This window comes from Meleagris gallopavo, chromosome 10 (genome assembly GCF_905368555.1).
Source record: "Meleagris gallopavo chromosome 10, MGAL_WU_HG_1.1, whole genome shotgun sequence".
Classification (NCBI taxonomy): domain Eukaryota; kingdom Metazoa; phylum Chordata; class Aves; order Galliformes; family Phasianidae; genus Meleagris; species Meleagris gallopavo.
In genome coordinates this window covers 5,411,013-5,437,650 of record NC_139413.1, presented here as the reverse complement: position 1 = coordinate 5,437,650, position 26,638 = coordinate 5,411,013, and the positions used below count along the sequence as shown (strand labels likewise).

The window sequence follows — 26,638 nt, the reverse complement described above, 5'->3', positions numbered from 1 at the left end:
CTGGAAAAGCCTGGCTGCTGTAGTTTTCCTTTACAGGTGTCATGGGTTGGTGAGTATTTATATTTAATTTTAGGAGGATCCCTCACTATAGAGAAAACAAACAGATCTTAAGCTCTATCCAATAAAACCCTGTTCTAAAATGAAAGAGCAGAACAAAACCAATTGCTATGTGCATAACAATTAAGTTATCCTGTATCTCTGCTTTTATAGCTAGTGGGCAAAATAGAAGCTGCTTTTTCTTCACTTGGTTAATTGGTTTGTGTTGATAATCTAGATGCTAAAAAAAAAAGGGGGGGGAGAACAACATAACATCCTAAGTGTGTAAATTAAATGTACAATTAAAGTAAGAATTGAATATCAAATTGTCTGAAAACAGTATGGAATTAGTAAGTAAAATTCTTGACTCTCCTGTATTTGAAAACCTTGTAGCCTTTTTTTCAAAATCTTTAGGGAAGGTGCCATCACTGCTGTCACTAACAAAGCATGGTATTCACTTCATTCTCTTAAATCTTTCTGAAACTTTCAGTGTATACAGTAGTAGCTTCTTCTAGAACACCTGAATCAATTATTCATACCACTTAAAAGTGAAGGACTGAGGAAGAATACTGAAATGCTTGAATCATTTTTGAACTGCAAGTGAAACTGCCATATTAACCTTAGTTTCAGGGGAAGAGGCTCTTCAGCACTTGAGAACTAGTTTTGATTTGACCGAGTTGTGAATCCTTCAGAACCCCAGATTGTTTGCCTTTAATGCTTGTTATCCTTCTGATGTGTTTTCATCAGGATTACGTTGGTGATTTGGCAGCTCAGATATCAAATGATGAAGAGGAAGAATTTGTGATTGAATGCTTGGGAACACTTGCAAACTTGACCCTACCAGATCTGGACTGGGAGCTTGTGCTGAAAGAGTACAAACTTGTTCCATACCTCAAGGATAAACTGAAACCAGGTCTGTATAAAGGTTGATTAGTCTTTCAAAGTGGTGTCTCTGAGAGTGTTTACATATTGTTCTTTCAGAGTAGAGTCTGTCTACCTCTAACTTGGAGGTTTGGGGAAACGTAACTCTGAAAAGCAGAATTGTATCCACAAATAAAAATCCAACTGACAGAAGATGAAGAATTTCTAAGAGGCAATGCTTTGTGTCTTTTGTCTTCCAGGTTCTGCAGAAGATGACCTTGTTTTAGAAGTGGTGATAATGATTGGAACTGTTTCTATGGACGACTCTTGCGCTGCTCTGCTGGCCAAATCTGGAATCATTCCTGCCCTCATTGAGCTTTTAAATGGTATTTTGCCTTGTCTTTCATAGACATTTAGCTGCTATAGCTGTGTTGTAACCAAATGCTCTGTTCCTGTTCTCTTGTGAGATAAGGCTATGGTTTTTGTATATGAAAGGAGGAGCGATTACTCTAATACTGATAAGGAAATACTGAACTAGTGGTTTAATAGATTTGAGGGTTTTTTATACCTTCACAGTTGGTGCTGCAATCTGATTTTTCTACTTGACTGCAACAGGGAAGGAAACACTCTTCTGTTCTATTGTCAGGAGTTGGATTTTCATGCATACGGCTGAACTGTCTAGCTGATAGTGTAAGAACTGGGCTTTCTCTAAGCATCGAGAGCATCTAAATGTGAGATCTTAAATTATATATATTCTTTTCTCCCTCGCAGCTCAGCAGGAAGATGATGAGTTTGTCTGCCAGATCATTTATGTTTTTTATCAGATGGTCTTCCACCAAGCCACCAGAGATGTCATTATCAAGGAAACTCGTATCTTTTTAATGATCAAACGTACAGAATTACTGTTGTTAATTTGCTGTTGCTGTTATTTGGCCCATAAATTTCTTGGTTTCAGAGGTCTTTGTAAATGGTTTATTTCAGCTGAAGGAAAAATGTCGAGTGGAGTGCAAGATGAATGGTACAGATTCAGATTTGGTTTGCTTTGAAATGGGAGGGAGTGGATGACATTGGGCTAGATGAGCCTTTGTTTCCTGTCCAATCTGAATTATTCTATGACTTGTTAATGATAGTCTGTGGAATAACTTAATTAAATGTAGTGCAGCCCAAGAAGTTTGTCTATTATGTTTATATGCTGCATAGTCTGAAGTGAACCGAATTACCTTAATAGTGTGTTTTCTTACATCAAACTAGATACCATAAATAATGCCTGCTTTGCATGTTTCGTCCACTTTCTTGATTAAAATGTTATGTTAGAAGTTCTGTATCAAAAGTTGATATGCCAAACTCCTCTTCACTCATTTCTTAATTTTTCAATCACTTCTGATGTTGATGTTGAGCTTATTCAGGTGATCCAAAAGCTGTGGAAAGAGGCTATGTCTGTGGGCATTAGATGGATGTGAAGTTGGGCTGAAACAGACTAGGTTGAATGGGACCCTTGTAAAGGTTAATGATTACTTTGCTAACAACATGAGGGCTACCTCTTAATGTCCTTACTTCTGTTGAGCCCTGAGGAATATCTGAAAAGCTATTTGGGATGTTCTCTTGTTTTGTCTCCTGAGAGTCTAGATTTTAAAGAATATTATATTTACATTCATATCTGTTATGCTATAGCGCTAAGATTCAAGTAATGTTTCTCATTCAAATTGAACTAATAATAATACTCTCATTTGCACTATAGATCTCTCTTTGGTATCTTACACTGGAAACTTTAGACAATAGAACTCCAGGAAGATTACAAAAGTAATGTTCTTGAAATATTAAAGCATTCTATGGAGATGAACTAACATGTTAGACTAAAAGGCATACAGATTTCCTTGCAGCAGGTTTTTTGTAAGAGTATTTAATTCTTCTTCATAAATTTTGAAGATTATTGGCATATCTTAAAAGGTGATGTAAAATAAATAAATAAATAAAGGTGGTAAGGGAGAAGGCTGCTGAAATTCACATGTGATAGAAAATTCCCCACCGTGGTTCTTAAAGAAATTGTGTAACTGTGCAAAGAAACCCCAGCTTTTATCCTTAACAGGTTCTTTCCAGAGGCTCCAGCATATCTTATAGACCTGATGCATGATAAAAATGCTGAGATACGCAAGGTTTGTGACAACACTCTGGACATTATAGCGGTAGGTCTGATTTTTCTCATCTGTCTTTCAAGAGCATCTCTACGTGACGTAACTTTCAAGTAATAACTGGATAGCAACATGTTCATACTTAACACATTCAGTTTGTTTCCATGTGCAATCACATAAGTAAAAGCTGAATTTACACAATTATTATTGTGTAAACTTCCAGAAAGCACATATATACTTAGGAAATTCGTAACAGTTAACTATACACTGTGAACACTTTCAAGAAATGCTTTTTAACCTAAATAAAAATAAAATTAATCACAGTGTATAAGCATGTCAAGCTTTCAGAAGTCATAGTTCTCCAAACAAATGGCTCCTGTTACCCAGCAGCTTTTATTACGCTTTTTCTACAGTGCCTGATGCCAGTTTTTTTGTTGTGTTTTTTTTTTTTTTCCCCAAAAAGAAAACATGGGAGACAGTTCTAAAGCTGGCTGTTTTCTGCTGGGGTATCAGGCAGTGTAATAGTGAACTTTTTAGTATTGTCTCAACTCTACAGTAGGTTTCATTTAAGCTTCATGACTTAGTTTGTCTAATTATCCATTGATCAGAAGAAACCTTTGGGACAGCTGTTTTATTTTAAACTGTTAATTTGAGAGGAAAACGAAGAATATTGAACTTAGAATTAAAGCACTATTGCTTTATTATAAGAAACAATATGTAATAAATATAATCCACTTCTGAGCATCTCTGTCTCTAGAAGCTCACACGCATCTCACGGCATTCTTCCCAATGCTTTTACCCTAGTGATGTAGATTTTATGTAAAAGTTGCATTTCATTGTTAAAAGTCCTGGCCTGTTTAATCCAATTGAGTTCTATTGACAAGAAGAAATTCTGGCATTTAATAGTCTTTTAGAATTATGTAAATATACACCTTTTATATGTAGAGCAGCTGCTGTGAAATTAAATCTTACAAAGAGAACTTGACTGTGAGTCAAGAGTAATATCAAAATATTGGACTACGTTAATGCTTTTGCTGTAAGCTACTTAGTTTCTTCCTCTGTGGAGTTATGCATATTGCAGCTTGTTCTCTGTAAGGTTTAATGATCTTCTGAAGTAAGAAGTAAAATGACATAACGCTCTCTGTATTGGAATTCTTTTTGTCTCTCTGCTTTACTTCACAGAGATATAGGATGACAATTGTGCCTCACTAATCAGTGGCAGTTAATGTTCATTAAAAGCAAGATTTCAACTAAGATGCATTAGTACTTATTTCTGAGGGGTATTACCAGGATCAGTCACTTCCAGAGACCTCTCCAAGGGAAATGGTAGAAAGAGTTTATCCACTGGATGAAGCTGGACATCTATCAATGTTTCCAACACCTTTTTTTTTTTTTTCTTTCCCCTTCTTAGGGCCAGTGCAGTTTCCAGGTGTCTTAGGGGCTTTTATGTTTGTTAAGGAAAGCTTTGCAATGTGGGACTAATTTTTCAGTAAGTAGATACTACTGTGTTAGTAGTATTATTCAGCAAGCTTTATTTTATGGAATCCAGAAGAATAAGTGCTTTAAGACACAGCTTCACGTTCAACATGAACTTCAGAGTAAATCTACTCGGCTGTTTTTTCCTTTCTTCCTGGGAAGAGGTGATCTTCATGCTGCTGAGGAGCACTATGGTAATAAATGGGAAGAGCCTCTCTGAACTCGTGAGAAGCAGGCTTCTCACAGGCCTTGAGGAAGAATAAAAAGAGAAAACGATCTGGCTCTACTGATTTTGGGAATGGGGGAGAAGATAACCAGTACTGACTGTTTGGTATGATGGTAGATTACTTTGTAGCAGGGTTCATTGGTGTGTATTAGGAGAACTACCTCTCCGTGGAGGTCTTTTCAGCTTTAGCATTTAGCTTACGCAATTTATAATACAACAACTATAGCTAACTCTGTGCCTCTGTGGGGCACAGTAAGCACAACAGCACCCTGTTTTCTGGAAGACTGAGTACCACTGCTTGACTGCTTCCTTGGCTATGTTACGGGCTGGTAGCACTCCATTTTCCATTAGCAAACAAATCACAGGCTATAAAGGCAACTCATCCTAGATGGCAAATAGAGAATATGTGAATCAGTAAGTTCTCAAAACCCTCAGGTCTTGAAAGACATTCTGCAGTGTAGCTTCTATTATATGATAAAGTAGCCTATGTACGCTGAGATGTTTAGCTGCGTGCTGTTCTTACACTGCCAGTGCCTTCTGAAGTGTCTGAACAGACGTAGTCTCGAGGATTGTTGAAATTTCTTATCAGTGGTAAATCCACAACAAGAGAATCTTAAGTTTGCAGTCTTGTTCCATACATGCTGACAGGGTTAGTTCTTCTGATAATGGAATTCAGAAAGTAAATGGTGGAGAAAAGATTTGATAGTAATTTCTTCTCAAGGAGACAAATGCTTCTTTCACTCATCAGTGAGCTCTATGTAGTGTGATTGAAATAACACTGTAGAAAATCAGATGCCTTATATGCCTTAGGGGAGATGTGCTTACTATAGTAAAGTAATTGTCACAGAAATTATGGAAATGTTACACTAGTGATGATTTGTTTAATACAGTTTGGCTGGACTCTGCCATTGATGAAGCGAAACAGATGTGTTGCTTTAGCATAGTATGTTCTGGGAAGTCTTGGCTTTTTGCTGGTAGAAGCAAGATACTGCTTTTGTCAAAAAAAAAAAAAGTCTGTGTTGATAATTTAGAAAAGCTTTGGTTTTGTGTCATGTGCTGACTCTTAACACCAAGCAGTTAGCTGAGTGTAGCTGTGCACCTAAGGCTGGACAGGTTGTATGGCTCAACTGAAAGCCCGGAGTCGACAGTGTGGGATTCCCAAGCAAATGAAGTTTGCCTTTCCTCTGGTCCTGGACATCTGTTCTTGATGCTTGTGAAATAAATGTCAGTTTACTCAAGAAGGTTTTACTCTGTTCACTTCAGACAGTATTATCAAGAGCTGATGAAATTATTAATGGCTCAGTTTTCTTTTCTTCTGTTCTTTGCTTTCCCTTACTGCCATTAAATGATTTTTTAGCTTATTCAAAGGATATTTAACCATAATCAGATCTTTAGGCTTTGGTCTAATGAGCTTTCCCACTCCCCAGTTTTCAGACAGATTTCCTGTTCAGTATTTTTTTGTTTTGTTTTACAGCTTTGAATCCAGGCCACTGTACCATCTTATTTCCCTTATGATGTAGAGTGAATTATTGTCCTTTGTGCAGAAGTAAAAAACAAAGATAGAGCTTCAGCACTGTGATCTAGGGGCCATATGCTTAAGGTATTTTTAAGGTGTGGTGTTTTGGTTGTGTTTTTTTTTCCAGCTCTCATCGTTTTTCCCCAAATACTTGTAATGAAGGTCAAGCAGTGTTTCTCGGATGGAAAGTTGTGTTAATGAATAGCTTGCATCTTTGTCTATTAGTCAAATGTTGTGACCCAAGTTCTCCATGCTGCGAATGCTAGAAGTTCACATAAGAAGCAGGAATGTGTTATGAATCCTCAGGGATTTGGGGCCAGCTGTTCAAGATGTTGACCAGCTCTCTGAAAATCGAGGAAGAGCAGACCACAGGGATTTAGCATGGGCTTTATTTGAATAGGCACCGTATTCTGAAAACAGATAACCTTTGACTCCAGCCTGGTGTCCGCCTTTCGTGAGTGCTGTGCTGCAGGAAAAGAGTTTCCACCTTGTTTGTCAAGGCTCCCTATTTCCATGCTGTTGCGTACTTCTGTTATCTTCTAATGATCCTGAATGCAGAGAGAGGGGCAGTAGAGCAACTATGGACTGCTGGCCATACTGTTGACTAGTATTTGCAACTTCTGCATTATGAAATTTGAAATCAGTCTACTTTGGTGCTGGTAGCTTTTTGTGGCAAAGAGCACACAGCAGAAAGACTCCGCGTGGATGAGACAAATAACCACACTACAGGGAGTGTTGGGGCATGTGGGTTCTGATTCTTTCGTCTTTACATAAACTTAGCCGTATAGATTTGATTCTAGCATTGGTGCTTACTCTTTGGGATCGAAAAACTAGGAAGATGAGCCAAACCAGTTGTCTCTGTTACTTCTGTTAACAGTTGGCCAATGAGATACCTCTGATTTCTTCAAGGAAAAAAGAGTTGAACTCTTCAGTTATTGACAGTATAGGAATCCTGTGGAAAGTGTTTTTTAATGTAGATACCTAAGTTTAGGAGACATGAATGTTTCTTCTTTTTGCTACTTTGCCTTTAATTCCATTTTGTAGGTTTTTACTGGTCTATCAGCAGATATTTAGTGATGAGCCCACTTGCAGAGAGGTAACCATGAGTTGTGCCAGAAGAAGTTAGAGGTTTTTTTGACCTGTCACTGAATTGCCCTCTGGTACTACTTAGCCTAAGGTAGGTGTCACAGACACCCACAGAAGGTGATCCATACCATCTGTTTCTCTCCTTGCTTTATAGAGGTGCGTAGTTTAAATTAAGTGCCTAAATTTTGGTTAGCTAGACAAGATAAATCTTTCCTTAACTAAAAAAAAAAAGGTTACTTTAACCTTCCTTGTAAACTCTATGTTTTAGGAATGTTTAAATAATGAAGAATGTAACATATCACTTTACTAGGCTATGCCTCAAACATAACGAACGTTCAACTTACTGTATAGCAGTTTTAGTTTAGTATGAGGAATCGCATCAAATGAACCCTATTACAGACCCAATTAAAGGGCAACCACATTAAAGTGAAAAGGAAAATCTGTTTTTCATCAGCTGTGAGAGAACACAAAGCAGATCTGTGTAGCTCTATGTTATCCTATAGTGTGTTAATCAGATACAAGGTGTGACGGAAGCCAGTGACAAAAGGGACCCCTGATAGGGAACAGACACGCTCTGATAATAGGCCAGTTAACGCTTCATAATATTTCAATGGTTCAGTAGTAAACAAAGTTGGAAGCAGAACTTCAAAAAGGATGGCACATTCCTTGCAGAGTCAAACCATACATCTTCCGTGTCACTTCTGGATTTATGGAAACCGAATGTTAAAAACGGTGATGTCAGGGAGCTCCAAAGAGAATAAAATCAACCTTCAGGATTCCTCCTTTTATGTTACTGCCCGTGCTGTATTTGGGGTGAGGGGTGGAGAATAGGCACATTCCATCCGCTGCTTTTCTGGTGGACTGGTGTTCAAAAGCACTGGAGGGGACAAAGCTGTGTTTGTCTCCATAATGTTTAGTTTTCTGGTTTAATTTCTGCAGGCATTCCTTAGTTTCAAGAAGGCCTGCTTCATTTTTTTTATTTTTTTTTCAAAAAAATCTTTTAATAGCTGAAAAAATAATTACTGGAAGCCTTACTGTGTTTTAGCGAATTGTTTTGCCCTAAAATTCTTTAATTTGGTTTCTTTGTGCCTTTTGGCTGTAGTCCTGCATTTACAGCTTTTCTTCCATTCTGATGTTATTCCATTAATCATTTACCCAGTGGTGTTTCTGCACGTCTGTGGAAAATTTACAGACATATCCTTGATCATGCAGTACTTAAATGAACTTTTTTGTGTTGAGGTTATGTAAATCATTCGAGATTGCTGCAAATCATCCTTTTCTAGGATTGCTGCCAGAATGAAACCCTTGATACAGCTCATCATTGATCCTATTCTGGCATGGCCATCTCTTTGTTCTTGCTGGTCATTCACAGTGAAGTGCAGGTTACGGACCCAAAAACTAGACTATCTGTTTGCACTGGTAGCTTGGGATTTGTAAGTCATGTGAGACTGTGTTCAGCCTCATAACCAGTAATTTGCCAGTCAGTTGCTCGTCCTGTTTTCCAAAAGTTTATGGATGATTGAGGGGAAATACCTGCAGGTTTGAAACCTCCTAATGTAAGAAGAGAAATGTAGAATGCGTAGGGGTATTCTATCTTGTTGCTGTCGAAATAAAAATAATTAAAAAAAAAACAACAATCTGAGTGATGTTAACTGATTTTTTTTTCAGGAGTATATTAAGTTAATGCCTATTTGTAAGAAAAGTCCAGCCAGTTAGGACTGTGGAATGGGACAGTGGTGTTGGCCACATGGGATTCCTTTGTTTTTTTAATTTCTGGGAGGTAGACCCGTTTTCAAAGTGCACTGCTGGTAAATGTGAAATAGAATTTTAGCTACTGGCCTTTTCTGCTTTTGGGAACTTTTAGAAGTAAACAAGGTAATGTGAAAGGAATTCAGCTTTCCCGTGGATTAATCTAATTTGCTGTTTGTTAAATTTGTTTCTTTCTTCCACCTCTTTGCAATCGTGATTTCTGGGAATAGTTTTGCTAAGACTACAGTGTGATCTTTGGCAGTTACAAGGTGTTTCTCTAAAGCTTGTAAGTAATTCACAACTGTTGAGGGCTGATATAATAGTCTACATTTTAGCTCTGGCAGATGCAGCAAAGTAGATGTTTCCAAGATGCTTGTCGGGTGGCACTGAAACTCTTGCTTTCATTTTCTTTTTTCTGGGTCATTTTATAGATTCTGATGCCGAGCCTTCCTTTCCCAGAGAACACTCTAGGATTTCCGTTTAATTGAGAGCTGAAGTGTGTGTGGGGGAAATATCAAGAAGCAGAAACAGCATGAGGTGTTCTTTTTCCTAATGGTGTGAGGTGTGAGGTTGGCTGATTTGTTTTCCTCCCTAAGGATACTGCATTACTGTACGGTTGACAGGAACTTGGAATTTTGCTTGAGGCTAGCAGGGACTGGGAACCTCTACGGATCCCACAGGTGATGCTTGTTCTGTGCATGGATGCTGTGCATGAGAGCAGGTGTTGAACAGAACTGCTTGAGTGCCAGGGTGGTGCAGAGAGGAGTTAAAAAGATCACATAACTGCTGCTGCTGATCAGAGGTGGATTCTGAGAAATAGAGACTGATACCACGGGCTGATCAGGGCCCCACATTTGCAGCACGTGGATGTCTCATCAAAAAGGAGTTCACCTCCTGCTGTAAGCCAGGTGAAACAAACTTGTTGTTCTTCCAAGTAAAACGGTCTTAAAACCCACTGCCATAACATAATGGCTTGTGGTTGTACAATGCAACGTGATTCCCCGTGGGATCTTGGAGCCTTGGGTTAGCAGTGTTGGAGAATCTTCTGTTAGAAGGACTGAACCAGCTGGTTTTTGTGTTACCAGCAGTCAGAAGGGTGGAAAAGGCAAAGGCTGGATAGACAGTGTGGTACCCACCTCAGGTTAACAGCAGTGAAGACTAGGTATCCTGACTGTAAAGTAAGTTCAAAAGCTCAAATTCAGTCCATAGGGGTTTTAGAAGTTTAATCTGAGCTATTATGCCAACTTACTGTCTTTGCTGCTATTTTTTTTTTTATCTCAGGTTGTAGACAGATCTGCTTTTGCATGTCTAGCTGGAGCAGTTTAAGAAATTACCACTTCTCCAGCCAAGATGTTGTTAATTGTGTGAACAATCTTCCTTCCCTTCTGGGCTAAGTAAAATGGATTTAAAAAACCTAAAAGTGCTCCAGCTAGATCTCAGAAGGAAGTCTGTCTAGAGCATATGTTAACTACCTTGAGGTAAGAAATGATTTTCAGTTTTTGTCTCTTTTGGAGTTAAGTTAGGAGGCAGTGAGGTGCATGTGCTGGGACCTGCCTCACGAGGGTGTTGCTTCTCACAAACAGAAACACTTGATTGGTTATGAATGTTGTTCTCGGTCACAATTCTTTGATTAAAAAAGGTAATAGCCACTGTGCATTATTTGTGGATCTTCCTAAATTGATAACACCTGTAGCTTTAACATATTCACAAGTGCCTGTAGTTAGTTGTGTCCTATTTTTCCAGCAATATTGAAAACCTGAGCACTACAAGGTCTGTGATTGCTCAGTGGTAATCAACAGCCCAGACAGTCTGGTCTGCTTAGAGGAACCTTCTAACAGCTAACTGCACTGACTGCTATGTCTTTTCCTTCTGATACTCCTCTATATTGAATATCACATCATCAGAGAATGCAGTTAGGCTGTATTCCAGCCTGAAATTTCATGACTACCTTTTGTTTCTATAGTAGCCTATAGCTATTATCCTGTTTCCCTCAGCGTTCTGGCTTTAGTTTTGTCTTTGCTTCCCATAACCTATTCAAGAATGTTGTGTGTGCCAGTTTGGTGGGTGTAAAATATTAAAAAGTAGCAATCTATTTTGAAGTTTGACAGGAAGCTGAGAATTAAATCCTGTTTTTTCTGGTGCTCGTGAAACAAAGACTTTTAATTGGTTTTATCACAGCCTTTTTTTATTCTTCTTGAGTAATTGGAACAGGTTGCTCAGAGAGGTTGTGGATGCCCCCTCCCCGGCAGCATTCAAGGCCAGGCTGGATGGGGCTGTGAGCAACCTGGTCTAAAGAGAGGTGTCCCTGCCTACAGCAGGGAGTTGGAACTACGTGATCTTAAAGTCCCTTTAAACCCAAACCATTCTGTGATTCTAATGAGATCAAACAGTATTTGGCCAGTGTTAGTGTTTAATTCCTGCATTCCCTCTGAAAATCGGCAGTAATAGGCTCTTCTTGACACTCCTAGTGAGGAGACCATGATTGTGGGACTGCCTTGCTCAAAGCAAGAGAATTTTTTGGACAGTACAGAGTTACAAACTGCTGCTGCACGTACAAAACCAAAATGAGGCCTAGTGTTTGGAAAATCATTGCCTTTTTAGCTCAAAGTATTCTACACACTTAAAAGATTTAATGCACTGAGTGCTGAAACTTGAATCTTTTGCTGATGTTAAATTCCTCTGCTATTTCCTGTTAAACCAAATAGGTCTTTGTCTATTCTTCATCACAACCTCTTGTGTGGTCATTTTAGTTTTTTTTTTTTTTAAACTAACAGGAATACGATGAGGAATGGGCGAAAAAAATCCAGAGTGAGAAATTTCGATGGCACAACTCTCAGTGGCTGGAGATGGTGGAGAGTCGGCAGATGGATGACAGTGAGCAGTATCTGTATGGGGATGATCCTATCGAGCCCTACATCCACGAAGGAGATATTCTGGAAAGACCTGATCTCTACTACAACGCAGGTAAGCAGCATGTATTAATATTCAGTGTTGGGATAGCTACCTCTGTACTGGAAACAGGTCTGGCCTGTTGCTGTAGGAAGAATGCTCAAACAAACAGCTGCCTCTGTGTGTCAGTGGGAGCAGTGATGATGCGTGTTTGCTGGGGGTTTGTTTGTCCTTGCTAAAGTGTTAATGAAGAATTGAGTGCTGTTTTTCCACGTAGTTGGAGTACAAAGTGTGGCAGGTCCTTAGAGATGTGAACAGGTTTACCTCAGCTAGCAGAGCGTGATTACTGATCTAAAGGATGGTGGCCCAGCTGTGTTCCCTCACAGCTCTTTCTTACATTCTTAGCTTGTTTGGTTAACCAAACGCAACCCTTTTCTCGTCGCTGTTAAATTCACAGAGCAGTACAGCTATGGGATTTGATGCTGCATTTTGTTCTGCCTTGTTTTAGTCCTGTAATGGAACTTTCTTGCAGAACTTAATGCAAGATTTCAGTTAAGCCACGTCAAATATGTATGTTTCTGAGCAGAAGCAATCGTTCTGTGAACCATTGTCTAATTGTGCAGTCATATCTCTAAAGAGGCATGCGAATTTGTAGTGGAAATTGTATTTTTTTGAGATAGTTGTATGAAAAATTTTATTACTCGATAATTAAAATTGAGAAGAGTCATTTTCATATTGAAGATTACTCCTTTTATCTTCTAAAGGAGGAATAGTAGCTTACTCCCACTAATGGTGCATCTTGGCATAGCTCTGGGGGATCTCATGTAGAATTTGCCCTTCCTCTCTGTAAAGATTTTGTAGTAAGAAAATAGAAGTGGGCATACTGGATTGAGCCACTGATATCTCTAGTCCAGTATTCTCTCTCCAGGGGTTGCTCTTGCCAAACCTTCCAGGTACAGTATCACCCTGCAGGGAGATCTCATGAAATAACCTGCCCACTGGATTAATGTCTTCGTAACCTTTAACAACTAGGAGTTGGCTTATGCTCTCAAGCTTGTGGTTTTATTTCCTTTTCAAACTCCTGCATAGCTGCATATGTGCGTGTGGCTTCAGAATTTTCCATACGAGTGTCCAGTCCTTTGCTATGAAGCATGAGTCACAAAACTCTGACTCTGGATGAATTTGCAGGAATATTAATAAAAAAAAAACCACTGAAATCTGTAAGTTTTACTTGCAGTTACTGTGAGAAAATAAATATGCAATATCTCAGTGGCATTTCAAAAATTATTCTTAAAATATATCAGACCTTAAGAATTCTTATTCATCTGTGTGGTTACGTACATCAGATGTAGCAATGTGCCTCTGTAGTGGTAAGTTTCTTTTCCTTTTTGAATCCTGCAGCTTTATTTCACTGTACTGGACCTTCAAGATGAGCAGTGTAAGCCATGTGTAGTGTGCTACCAGGTTCTCTAATTACATCAAGCCTATTTCAGGCTCCCTGAGTTAGAGATGCGACAGTGTGCCTGTTGTGGTATCTGCTTTACAGGCAGCAAACCTTTGCTCATTTCACAGGGCCACTTATTTTCCAAACCATAGGAGCTAGCAATGGAGTGTCACTGTTAGCAGTGAGTTTCCTGGTTTTTAACCGTTTATGTCACATGCTTAATGTTACCTGAACAAAGATTTTTGTGTTGGAACTGCTACTTGACCAGTATGAAGGGGCGGATTTCCAGTGATACGTTCTGCAGATGTTTGAAAAATGCTTTTGTTTTAGAAAGTATTAACTAAGGGAATGTATTCAAAATGCAGATTCTCTTCTCAGGTTTCTTCCAGCAAGTGCCAGTAATGGTGTGCTTCTAAACTCTGCCAGATTCATACTTCTGAGATGTGGCCACAAGGGGTGTAACTTCTCTCTAAAAAGGCTACGGATTGTTGTACCAGTTGGAGTAGGCATTTGGGTTTCTGAAGTACAGAGTTGGTCAGAAATGAGAAAAAATCATAGCTTTTGTGCAGTCAGAAGTGACACGTTTGTATTTTGGTGACCTGTGCTGGCAGCTCACACACAGTACATATCTGTCCTCAGCCCTAGCAGTATTAGTTTGCTGTTGACAAGGTGAGTTCCTATTGGAATGACACGTCAAACATCTCTTGAAAAGCGATCTAACTCTACCTCAAAAACTTGGTAGAATCTCTGGAGTTACCTTTGAGTTCGGTGTCTCCTTTGCTTTGAAGGTACTTAACCCTAATTTGTGTTGAAATGTAGGTAACAACAGAGGGTCCCTTAACTGTAATCGCGTTATTTCCTGCTGATGGTATCCGTGTGCTTCCATTTTCATTTAAATTCATGGGAGCCAGAACTCTGAGTGCTATGGCTTGAATCTTAGTGCTTTTGAATGAAGACGTTTTTAAGCAGTGGTAACTCTGGTCTCAGAGTGAAAATATAACGCATGTTTTATTAATAGAAAGGAAGTGAGATATTTGAAAGCAGATAAACTTATTAAGCTTTAAGCTCAGCTCTTTAAAACACAGTCACTTGTTTGCTTGTTTTTCCTGTGGAATGCTCCACGTGCAAAAATGCTGATATGAAAAACACACAGATAGGAAACCTTGGCATGTGTTAATAACAGCCATTTCAGCTTTCCTCCCTTTCCTTTGGTCCTTTTAATTCTTATGCTATCACAGAGCATTCGTGTCTATCTGAGCATGCTGAAAGGCAGTAATGCAGCTCTGTGCCAATACATTTGCTTGTCAAGTAATACCCTTTCACATACTGTATGCACATGTATACAATTAGAATATAGCCATTTACAGCTATCTTGTGCAGCTAAAATGTAGTCTGATCATGGCTAGCATTCTTCATTTACAATCTGTTGCACTGTATTTGGTCACTTTCCCATGAGGTATTATCTTCTAAATGAATCTCCGTAGCACCTCATCAAACGTCTGCTGGAAATCTAGATGTGCCAATTCTATTCCTTTTATCATTTGTCACTATATTATCTTCAAAAAACATCAGGTGAATTCATAAAGCACAGGGAGATTTGTTTGAATGCCTGAGTTGTCATCTTTAAGCCCGTGTGTCTGTAAGTAACTTTCCACTGCTTCCTGCACAGGCAGTTTTAGTAGATTTGAAACCACAGAGGTTAAGCTAAGTGGCCTGTGATTCCCTGGGTCTTATCTCTCTTTCTTTAAAGTGGAATGGCATTTGTAACTTCCTAGTCATTAGGAATCTCTCTCCTCTGGTAAACTATTAAATTGTCCATCAGAATGTACCTGTTTCTGCCTGCTTCTTCCTGGGCTGCTTTCTGCTCTATAAAGCTCGGATCGTTTTCATACAATAATGGAAACAAACCAAGATAGGCTCTGTTTTAATGAAATTGTTTTACCTAGTGAGAGCCCAATATTACCAGGTAATAACTGTGCCCTTAGTATTAACAAGGAGTGAGTCTGGGGGATGGGAACAGGAAAGAGTTAAGCTGGGGTCAGTTCACTGACTTCACTTCAAAGACGCTCTGGATTTACGCTGATGTAACGGAGGGAAGATGTCAGCCCCTGATTTCCTTCTTTATAAAGCGAGGAGAGACTGTAAAGCCTCTAAGGAATACTACTGGCCTCACAGATGTTTACATCTTGGTATGCTGATGCTTTTAATATACAAGAAGCAAAAGAAAACAGTAGTATGTGTTCTTGTGAGTGCATCATGTAAAAAGACTGCTCTTTTAGGAAATAAATAGCAGGAGGACATGGAAATAGTGGATGTGGGGACAAAATTGATTTTGAAGCTGCTTTCCTGTTGTTGATTGTTTGCTTTCTTCAACCAATTTTAAAAGATACTGTGGTGAGAGGCAGAGTCTTGATGAATTAAAACCTTTGTTGCTCTTCTGCTTTGATGCTGTTACTGTAGATCTGTATTTGACCCTTCTCATTACTTTTTCCTCTGTGCTCACTTTCATTGATGGGGCAGACAGTATGGTTCTTGATATAGTCTCTCCAGATCATAAGACGAAGAGGTAAGAGAATTTTCCTTGGGTACAGCTGTTTTTTAGGGCAGTAGGCTAGTTGTGGAGTCCTGGTGAATTTTCTGTTGTAGCTGAAGTTGCTCTTTTTCAGTATTACTGTAGCTTGACATTCCTCCCAGAAACATTCCATGTTGCTAACAAATTTCTGACACAAACCAGCACAGAGTATTGCCCACTTGCCTTGAAATTGTGCTCCTTCTTACAACCTCTGTATCTTCCTTGTTGTTATAGATGGCCTCATAGCACCCGATGGAGCAGTGAGTCCAGACTTCTTCAGTGACTATCATCTTCAAAATGGAGACCTCGTTGGGCAGCATCCCTTCTCTAGCAGGTAAGTTGTTGTTTGTAAAGAATGTGTATAATCATAGAATATCCTGAGCTGGAAGGGGGAGCCCTGACGGTCATAAAGCTCACATCAGAAAATGGCTGATCAGGTTTCTTTATAGAGCTTTGTGTTGTTCGGTTCTTGCTCTCATAATGAAAATGATTGATGCTGAAAATGCAGTTTTGGTCTGCCTTCTTGAACTGCATGTTTTTTTAATACGTTAACGTACATGTTGTAATCCATAAGTGTTCTAAAAGCTACAGAAAAGTAAAGCTATAATACCTGGTCATAACTAGATTATGACAATTACTGTAACATTCAGACATTGTTATTTAGACCTACTTAAAGAGATGTGTCAGGTGTTGATTACCTAGAAGAATACTTTCTCCTGTAGTCTTAAAATGTTGAAAATAAATTTCTCAGTTACCAAAACTGCTTCTGCACTTTTTTCCCTTTACCTTAAGTCTTCCCAAAGTATTCTCTGTTCTATTATTCATGGTGTTTATTTTTGGTGCTTGGGTAAATGAGCTAAAGATACCTGTTTAGCCTTGATTTCTGGGAGGTGTTTTTGTTTTTGAGTTATCCCACTGGTTAATGACCTCTCTCTGCCTGCATTGAGCAAGCTATTGCTGTTTGCATTTCTGACTAGACTTCGCCCACAGGTTCAAAAAGACCTCTTTCAAGGAAGAGGGTCCTTTTTCTTTGTAGTTCATGAAAGACTTAGGAAACTCTTTTTATAGAGCATCACTGACCTCTACTCTCTAGTAGAAAATACTTCAAGCACAGGATTCAATTTAACATGATGCTGTTTGGACATGCCTATGGTTCATGACAGAACCATGGTTGAAGTTGCTGCCTTCCAAAGTGTTAACACTGTTTTCAATGCTTACAACTCAAGTCACCATTTGTAAAATATGAGCAATTTACTTTATGCATAGGTAAGCAAAAGCTTTTTGTCTTACCTTGGCTTCTTGGAGCTTTCAAGGGGCAGCGGAAGGTTACACTCATTTCTTCGTTTTACCTGTAATGCACCAGAAAGCTGAATGTTAAGTGGGGTTGCAGTGATGGCAGTGTTTCTAGGAACAAATTAAAATAACTGAAATCCTAAATTAGGAGGGGAAAAAAAAGTAAAAAGACGGGTTACCTTGAGGGGGGAAAATAATGTTTATAGTCAGAAAGGATCAAGTTCAGATCAGCGTGCAACCCTTTGTGTGCAGCTTATGTTTGAGAAGGAGATACTGGCACAAAATCCAGGAAGAGTTCCTTGCCAAGTAATTTTGTTGCTAAACCTCCAGTAAGAGTGATACTGTTATCATATTTATGAAACATGATTAATGCTTTAATGAAAGGGTCAGTGATAGGTTAGTATACACCGTGTTATCTGATTGTTTCCAAATGGGCAGTCTTCATCTCAGGGCATGCTGGTGATTGAGAAAGCGACGAGAGTGTGAGCTTTATGGAGTCTTATTATGTGGCTTGTAGTTCTCAGCTTTAGCATAGACACATTGCCTGGGAGACAACAGGTTTCTGTATTAACTACAGCACTGTATGCCTACGTATTCTTGATAGTCTTTGTGCCTTCTGGGAAGGATCTTCAGTGTCTGTGGGTAAGAGTTGAAGTAGATCACTCAGCCTCAAATCTCAAGCCCTTTTCAGGGAGTTGCATTAGTAAAATGCGTTTTCATCTGATTGTCTTCCAACTAAAATGAGTAGCAAAGCATACCTTGTATATCCTTAATTAAAATAAACATTTGTACAACTTCTTTGTAATGTCCCCAGGGGTTTTGGAGGCCTGTCTCAAAAACAGGGGACAGAGAAACTAGTTTGACTAACTACAAACTTAGTAATTGCCTGCTGTTGATAGCCCCTGTAAATATTCCTATTTCTCATTACAATTCTGTTTTCTAGGAAAGCTTTTTTTTTTTTTGTATGATTGCTCCGTGGGTTTATCTGCAGTCCAGACACAGTCTAATTGGAAACAGTGTGTACTGCTGCAAACGTTCTGTCCCATTTGCAACAGAGCAGGACTGAATTGTTTGATAGAATAGATACTGGCAGTGGGACGGCGAATCCCAGCTTTCAGATGTGTGTCATTATCGTTTTGAACTTCTTGGCGCCAGAAGCCAGGATTTCCTGATGCTTAGAGCTAATGTAAAATGCATTATTGCTCTGAGGCATGAGCCGTGGAATTGCCAGTCCCATGAGCTTGAAGAGTCAGACCCTCCCTTTTCCCAAATTTGAATTGGTGTTGGAAGGTAAAACCATACGTGCTAGAGACCCTAATTAAAAATAATAGCAGCAAGTCAAGGCTCTTTTTATGTGTTATATAGTGTACATTTCATCCATACCAAAACATAATTCTAGGGTATTTTTATGCTTACAGTTTAAAGCTAACAAGAACCTTATGTCAGGGATTTGTTTTCAACCAGTTCCAGCTTTTAATAAATCTAGATTTTTGTTATAAAAATGGTTCGTGTTTCTATTATTAATATTTGGGTATGTTTTCAGAAGTTTTTTTTTTTAAAGAAAGCTGAGTTACAACTGTCAATTAATGGTAACATTTTTTGTGAATTTGAAGGGGGATGGCTTTATAATGAGTAAATGCATGTTTTTCAGTCTTCTCATTTGTTATACTTTATTATGCGTTTAGTCGTTGTGTTTCTGTCTTCTGGTCTTGATTTTTATTTTATATATATATATGTGTGTGTGTGTGTGTGTGTGTGTTGTATATTAGGCTTTATTATTTTCTAGTAGAAAGAGCTGTTTACTAACCAGGGGGGAGAGCTGGTAAGGAGTCTTCTCCATTGTGTAAGCGTGGCCTGAGAAATTTGAGGTAGGTAACGACCATGAGGAGACTTTTCTACTCAACTTTGAGTCATTTTTTTCTTTTTTTTCCCGCAGTCCTGTGAGGAAGAGTTAGAATACATCAGCACTTTAATTTCTCTGATGGTATTTCTTAGCTCGAGTCATGGATTAGGGCTTCTCCTTGTCCTCAGGAGAGCCTGCATAAATGTACTTACAAGTCAGTCATAAAACCTGACCTTTCTAGTGCCTGCATATCACTGAGAAACTGCTGGTATTGAACTAGTGTTGGTGCCCCAGTACATTTATAAGGGAGGCATTATTGGGACTGAAGCCCATCTGATCATCAACCTAATTTTTTTGGAGCCAAGGAAAGGGATCTGTAAGGAAAGTTTTCAAGGACCACAGCCAAACTCAAGTTGCCTAAAAGATTTTCACCGTAAGCAGTATTCAGTAATACCTGTACAAGGAAAGTCAGCCCACACCAGCTGCCGTGTATCAGATTGTTTTACCAGTTATGCTGCGTGGAGCAGATGGTGAAAACCATGTGCTTCTTTGGTTGTAGAACCTCTAGCAGAGGTCCAGGGACTGCCTTTGAAGTTCCATCAAGTTGTATTCAAGAAAATTCAGGGGAATTGGAGCAGCAGATGTATACAGATGTGTAATCAATTAAATTACTGACTTCTGTGTAACCCAGCGTGGACATCACTGCAGTATTCTGTGGAGTCCCTGCCCTAAGAGAGACAGTACCTCCATACCCAGAAGTGCTGCACAGTCTTATGTAGGTAGGTATGAATAAAGCAGGAGATTTAAAAAGTTGTTTATATGCACCTGGGCTAGCACAGGGTTTTTTTTCCCCATTATTTTTTAACAAGGAAGCATGAAGTAATAGTATTAGCAGTAAGAACATCTACAGATTTGTTGAACCAGGTGGAATATCCCAAGGGTTGAATTTTTCAAAGACATTACTTTCCCTTTATAGGGTTGCTTGAACTTCCCTTTGAAAACTAGCCTGCTGACTACTGTCAGAGTTGAGAATGCTGCCTTGGACGATGAGTTCCTGCAGTACAGAGCAACTTTGAAAAGAACTGTAGGAGTATCTCACTCTGAATTTGTTTTGTAAATTTGCATGCTATTCTGACCACATCATAAAGCAGGTGAGAGTAACTGTTTCTGGTGTTTGTCAGCAGAAAGGAGAAGTTGCACATAAGCATAGACCTGGAATCAGACACACCTCGTTTTAGGGATCCAAGATGCTATTAGAAGTGTATTACCAGCAACATTTCTATCTTGTGAGTTTCACAGCTTTGATTAAAGCTTTTCTTTCTGAACTGCGCTCTGAAAAGAGTAGTACTGCTATGTAAGATATCTATAAATAGAATTATTTTAGAATACAACGTACTCAGGAGTGATAAAATACACAAACAGCATCTCCTGTATTCCTCCACGCTTTGGAGCAGAGTGCAAACATGATCAGGTATGTTTTCATTCAGCAGAATGTATGTGGCTGAGGAGGCTGCTTTGACAGCTTGTACCCAGGTTTTTCCATTGGCTGGGAAAAAGACTTCTGTGATTACATTATCAGCTTCGGATTGTCATACTGTCTTTCAGAAGCAAATGTTTATTAGGTATAGGTTTGAAATTTTCATCTGTACTAAAATCTGTATTCAGGGCTTCTGGTACTGATAACTCTTAATATAGAGTGAAAGCTTTATGATAGTAGCAAACAAAAAATCCTTCACCTTTGGCTGAAGCGATGACAGCTTGGTGTCTGAACTGCAAGGGAGAAAAGCCAGTTGAAAGAGAGCTTCAGGAATCTCTGGTCATTTGTCAAGTTTTAATTACTTTCTAGAAATGATTTCTTAAAACACAGGCATAATAGCAGTGGCCGAGCATCTTCTAATGAGGATTTCCACAGTATTTTTCTTTCCCACTGGGGAAAAAAAACTTTTTAACCTTTCTCAGCTGTAACTGGATAATAACACAGACTTTAAGTGCGAAAGCCAATTTGTTGTAAAATCTTAATCAGAGTTCCCAAGTTCTCTCTTTCTGTAGCTTTGGGAAGATTAACAGTTGGAATGCTGGAGCTAGCCAAAACTCTTTTTTCCTTCCAGAGGAAGTTTTCTCCTTTAACCCCATTACAAAGCATGGCAGAGCTGCCATTGCACTTATTTCTCACTGAGATGAGGCATTTCTGTGTGTGTGCACATCCTGGTGTGGGAACTCATCTCAGCAGAGCACAATCGAAACATCTTCCCAGGAAGCAGTGAGGTTTGGCATGTCAAACAGACTCTGTTTTTACGGGATGGCTCTGTTTCTGTCCTTGATGGGGCATCTTTGTTCTTGCCTGGATTCACAACGCAAATCTGTAGCTGTTTCTCCATGGTAGGTCATTGTGATATGTTGTGTTAATTGCATGGAGCCAGGACCTTACAGACTGCTCTGCGTTCAGTTAAGCTGTGTCTGTTGTTGGGAAGTACAGGCATACATAACTTAGTTTATGTGTCTTGGGTTGGTGGAAACTGGTGGTGTGGGCTTTACTGGCTCAGTACATGGCCATGGGTGTTGGTGGCAGCCCAGGGGACATTGTCACTGTGGCTTCAGTTCTCTCCAGCTAAGCTACCCCTTTGTAATGTCTGCATGTACTAACAGCCCTATGAGTGGCAAGAATGGTCATATCCATAGGCTTTTTTGCTTGCGTATCCTGATAAATATCAGATGTGAATATTCTTAGGGGGTGGGGCTGTACCCCAACATTGCTGTCAGCTTCTGCAATGCTCTGCAACCTCAGTCACGGCACAGCTGAATAGCTCACATTCCAGTCGGATGCAGCAGCTGCATCATATCGTGGCAAATAGGCACATGATAAATGGTTATCAATTTTTAAATTGTTGTACGTGTAACTTGTCTCCTCTGTCAGCATTTATACCTGTCTTCAATATAGATCATCTTTAATTAGATTTGCAGAAAGCAATTCCATGTTGTTGTTCTCAAGGATTTCATCTCTTGCTTCATTTCTAAGCCCTACAAGATACCTTTCTGATAGAAAGAACCTTCTTAAAGGAATGACTGGAGTTGGGAACTGTGCTATTGAGCATTTCTCATCTATTGTATGCCTCCTTTTCAGCATCAGGTGGTTTGTTTAGAAGTCTGAGCTCTCCCTTCCCAGCCTTTCAGCAGCGCAGTGCTGCCTTGGGAAAACTGATGTGTGAGTAGATAGTAAAAAGTGGCTTTGTTGGTTTTTGGTTGTCTTTTAAAAAAAAAAAAAAAAAAAAAAGCCAGAAATGACCATATCTGCATCTTCCTTTCTTTGTTATTTGAATGCTTTTCTGCCTTAGAGGTGGGACTCAGAGATGACTGTACAGAAGGATAAAACCTTTCAATTAATGGAACTAGAAGCCAGTAGAGAGTAAATCGTTATTACAGTATGATTCTGCTTTCAGATGTTTACTGTACTGATGTTATTTAGTTGTGTTACTTTTTGTTTTCCACACTCAAGCTCTATCTAAAAACCAAAACAATAACAAAAGCCCCATGTTTTCTTTGCAGTGCAGAGAAAATGTTGTACGCGGCTTCTACCATTTGGATGCTATTTAATTTGCATTTCCCAAGAGAATTGAATTAGTTTTTACTAGTAAATTGGGCCTATAACCTTGTAGGCAAGTTTTATTAGTTTATCACACATCGGTATTAGCAAATTGTAAATCCCACTGAAATGAAATTGAAAAGTCCTTAAAGAGAGGCCCAGAACCAATGAAGTTTCTTGAGATAAGTAAGGATTTCTGGTTGTTTTTTTTTTTTAACCCACGAAAATGTTGTTAGTTTGTAGCTGTTGTATTTCTTTTACTGTATTCTGTTGTCCTAACTGTCTGGATGTTAAGTTTTTTAAGAAGAAAAACTGGATGTGATCAGGAAGTTTTCACTAAATTTCAGATGCAGCTCTGTATGGCTTGACACGAGGATGCATGCAGAGTTGGTTGGTGCAGCCTTTATGATCTGCTCGTGTGCAAGAGGCAGGTCAGCTCAGTTTCTTTGTATTCATCAAAACAGCATCTGCTCAGGAGTTATAAACGCATGGGGTGAAGATCTTGCATCTAAAAGATAGTGGTAAGGAAGCAGGATCTGCTGCCCTGTAGGGGTTTTGATTACTGTAGCACAAAAGAATGGCTCCAGCACCACCTTGATTTGGGAATAGCCAAAGGAAGGACAACGTTCTTCTTAAACATTTGTTATACAGCATTTTCTTGATGTGCTCGGTTGCTTTTTTATTATCCCCGTGTTGTCAGGCTGTACCAGGAGAAAATTCCCAGCACTCCGCCCTGGCCACAAAGAGCCCAAGGTGTGCAGGGGCCCAAAGGCAAGGAGAGGTGGCTCATCCAAAGTCAGGTGCCGGAGCCTCCAGCAGAGCAGAGCTCCCCTCGCTGCTCTGTGACCAGACCACACCACTGCTCCGAGGTGTGTGGTCCATAATCATGAAGGATCGTGTTGCGCTCATTTAATTTACTGTAAGGGCTATTTAATTGCTCTGAACAATCGCCCTAGTATGCTAATAGGTGAAATAGCTTGCTTAGGAATATTTTAAAGGTGTGACTTTTTTTTTTTTCCATTCAGCACGGTGCAGATGTCGTTTGGGAAGAGTTAGCATTGAGGTTTTAATGCACTCCAGCTCCTTTGGAATATCAGATGCTGGGGCCTCTTTCACTCGCAGTCGTCCTTTACATTTTTTTTTTTCAGTTGCTTTGTATTTTATTATATTCCACCTGCAGTTAGCCTCATCTAACCGACGTGGTTTAGGTTATTAGGAATGTTAAAAGAATGCCAAAATGCAGCAGCAGTTAGCTCAACTCCTTTGGAATGTCTTACCAAAAAATCCCCCCAAACCTGAGTCTGTCTCTTCAGAAATGTAACATTAATTAATTCCCACGTTCTGTCTGCCACTCTAGTCCCTCCAGATGTGCTGCTAGGAATAGACTGGCTCCCTGCTTACAAGCCATCTGGGCTCTGTAAACTGATTTGCACTTATATTAAACAATAAGTGAACAGAATGCGGAAGAGTTATTAAAGCAAATGTACATTGCTTATAAATCTCAAAGTAAAATATTAAAACGTAGTAAATGGGAATGGAATGTGCAAATGAAGACCTGCCTGTTTTTAATGAGTTTAGCTGTGACCTTCTCGATTTCAACCAAAAGAGAAGAATTTATTTTTCTCTTTAAAATAAAAAAAAAAAAAGAAAGAAAAGAAAAGAAAAAGAAACTATAAAACTGCTTACAGAAGTATCTGAGACAAAAACAAGGAAATATAATGTTCTAAACTTGACTGGTCCAAACCACTCAAGCTGCTGTGACAGCTCATAAAACTGAGAGTAGTTTTTAACTGGACTCTGTTTTACATTGCCAGAGTGAATTTTCCTTGCAGGAAGTAGCCAGAAGGTTTATTTAGTTTCCAGACTGCTGCTTTGATCTTTCCATTCTGTCACTTCTCAGGTTACATAGCCCTTTTTCACTGCAGTAAATCTGCAACAGTTAATGAGAATAAAATTTCCTCCTTCTCACTGATCGCATGCTGTTAAATGCCAAACCACAGCCAGCAGCATATTTGCAGAATTCAGCTGCACTGTACAAAAACAGCACAATCAGTTTAATCTTGTTGTTTTTGTAATTCGTTTTATTGAGCTTTCCTTTTTCAAGTGACCTATTTTATCAAGACAAGCGCTTGCGAGGCCAGACCTGGAAGAAAGATTTAAAACTGTAATAAAGTGAAGGGTGTTTTGTGCGCTGTGCATAAGCGTGCTCACAGGATTCAAAATGAAACCTGCAATGAGTCGGTTTTACGTCCCATATATCAGTGGGATATTTCTAAGGGTTGTTGTCTGAACCAAACATGTGCTGCAAACAAGTCCCTGGGATACAAATTAATGGAACGTATCCATTTCTTTTGCCAAACTGCTGGAATTCTGTTGATTGTAAATCTCTGTATCGGTCTCAGCCCTGCGTGTATGGTGACAGAGCCGTCCTTCCCCTCTCTTTCCTCCAGAGAACTGGAAGACTTCTTTAAACTCTAAGGCTAAAACAAATTTTGAAGCCTTTATTTGCCTTCTGGCTTTTAAGTCCTTTAAGCTTCGTCCCTGTTTTTTCCAAGGCACCTTACCCAGCTTGTAGTCTGGATAAGTTTCGTTTTCATTCCGCTCAAAGTTGAAAATTTTTGCATAATAATGCTACTCCAAGATAGAGATCTCTAAGAAAATATGCAACATCTGTGTCTATCTGGCTCATTCCCTCACAGCCAATGCTAGAGGGAGAAAAAAGTGCTAAGAGACATTGAGATCGACTTCCTTTTTGATTTACACTGAAATGATGGCTGACTGGGGATGAATTTTGACAAGGCTTCAGTGGAGTTCTGTGCTGATGAACAGAACTGGTTCAAATCTGCATAACCATCTATGGTGGCAAAAACATTTCATGTTTGTTTATTGGTAATAACGCTCCCCTTGCGTTGTTTGCTGTTGTGAACACTGCAAATCCCAACTTGCAGAAGAGACTTTGAAAGACTTTATTGGCCGCAGCTGTAAATCAAAGCAGAGCAGATTTTTTTGCCTCTCTCTCCTTCCCTCCAGCATCTGGATCATCCTCCCTGCTGAGCTGCCCGGCTCTTGGTGCTGAGCCCTGCAGGCAGCACGCCTATCAGCCAGCAACCTGTTGTCGTGGCTCGGGGTGTTTGTGCACAAGGGGGGAATGCTTTTTCCCACTTGTGAAGAGCAGAGCTAAGCGGCAGTGCTTGGGCTTGAGGAGTTGTGTAGATAATTTAAGGAGTAACTGTTTGGCTAGGAATGCTTCAGTTCAGGGCACCAAGAACTTGTATTTCCACTGCAGCTGTTTATCTGGGAGTGCATTTGCACAGTGATCTTGCTCTGTTACACAGCACAGGAAGCAGAAACACCTCTCATCTGGAAAGTGGAAGGCTGCTCAGAAGCATGTGGAAGATGTGGACCAATCCTGAGATGATGTGGTCAGTGAGAAGTCACCTTTGCGAAGCTGCCACTTCAGGATCTCATTCTGGTCAAGCTGTTGGCTGAAAGTTCTGTACCCAACTGACATCACTGGAGCTCAGTAAAAGAGGCCCAAAAGCCAGCTGTATTACTAGGTTAAGGTTAAGGCAATGTAATCTTCAGTTTATGGAGCTGACACGCATACTTTGGCCTGCCCCAGGAGAGCGGGGGAGGAAAAGAAGAAAAGACATCTTCCTTGACTTTTATTGCCTACTTCTCAGGGCTTTTTTATTTGTTTTAGTTTTTAATTAATTTTTTTAGAAATGGCTATATCTAATCAGTGGGTTTGGCCAGATGTTGAGCCAGCAGCACAGGAGATGTTTCGGTCATGCTTACAATGGAAAGACAGAGCTCCTGTTTTCTGTTCCAGCTCTGAGTGCACACTTGAAAGCTGAGAAACTCCCTGCCATGTGGCGGAGCTGTGAGGCTGGGTGAGGGAACGTTAGCAGAGTTACTCTGATGCCTTGCACAGAAAC

General features: G+C 39.6%; 1 protein-coding gene and 1 long non-coding RNA gene across 4 annotated transcripts in view; one reads left to right on the top strand and one right to left on the bottom strand.

Moving 5' to 3' along the window:
- Window positions 1–26,638, top strand: part of KIFAP3 (kinesin associated protein 3) — a 64,213-nt gene that overhangs the window by 30,822 nt on the left and 6,753 nt on the right. For both annotated transcript variants that reach the window (XM_085231953.1, XM_085231954.1), the window contains 6 exons: window positions 784–949; window positions 1,158–1,283; window positions 1,669–1,767; window positions 2,995–3,080; window positions 11,854–12,043; window positions 16,219–16,318. In XM_085231953.1, coding sequence (XP_085088079.1) covers window positions 784–949; window positions 1,158–1,283; window positions 1,669–1,767; window positions 2,995–3,080; window positions 11,854–12,043; window positions 16,219–16,318 — 767 coding nt within the window. The remainder of the gene's footprint in view (window positions 1–783; window positions 950–1,157; window positions 1,284–1,668; window positions 1,768–2,994; window positions 3,081–11,853; window positions 12,044–16,218; window positions 16,319–26,638) is intronic.
- The window catches only part of LOC116216976 (uncharacterized), a 36,191-nt gene continuing 10,336 nt past the window's right edge, over window positions 784–26,638 (bottom strand). The window contains exons 3-5 of one of the 2 annotated variants that reach the window (XR_004160768.2): window positions 19,085–19,215; window positions 17,275–17,333; window positions 784–16,569 (exon numbers count right to left, since the gene is read on the bottom strand). This is a non-coding gene — a long non-coding RNA (uncharacterized LOC116216976). The remainder of the gene's footprint in view (window positions 16,570–17,274; window positions 17,334–19,084; window positions 19,216–26,638) is intronic. The other variant, XR_014885309.1, reaches the window with a different exon arrangement.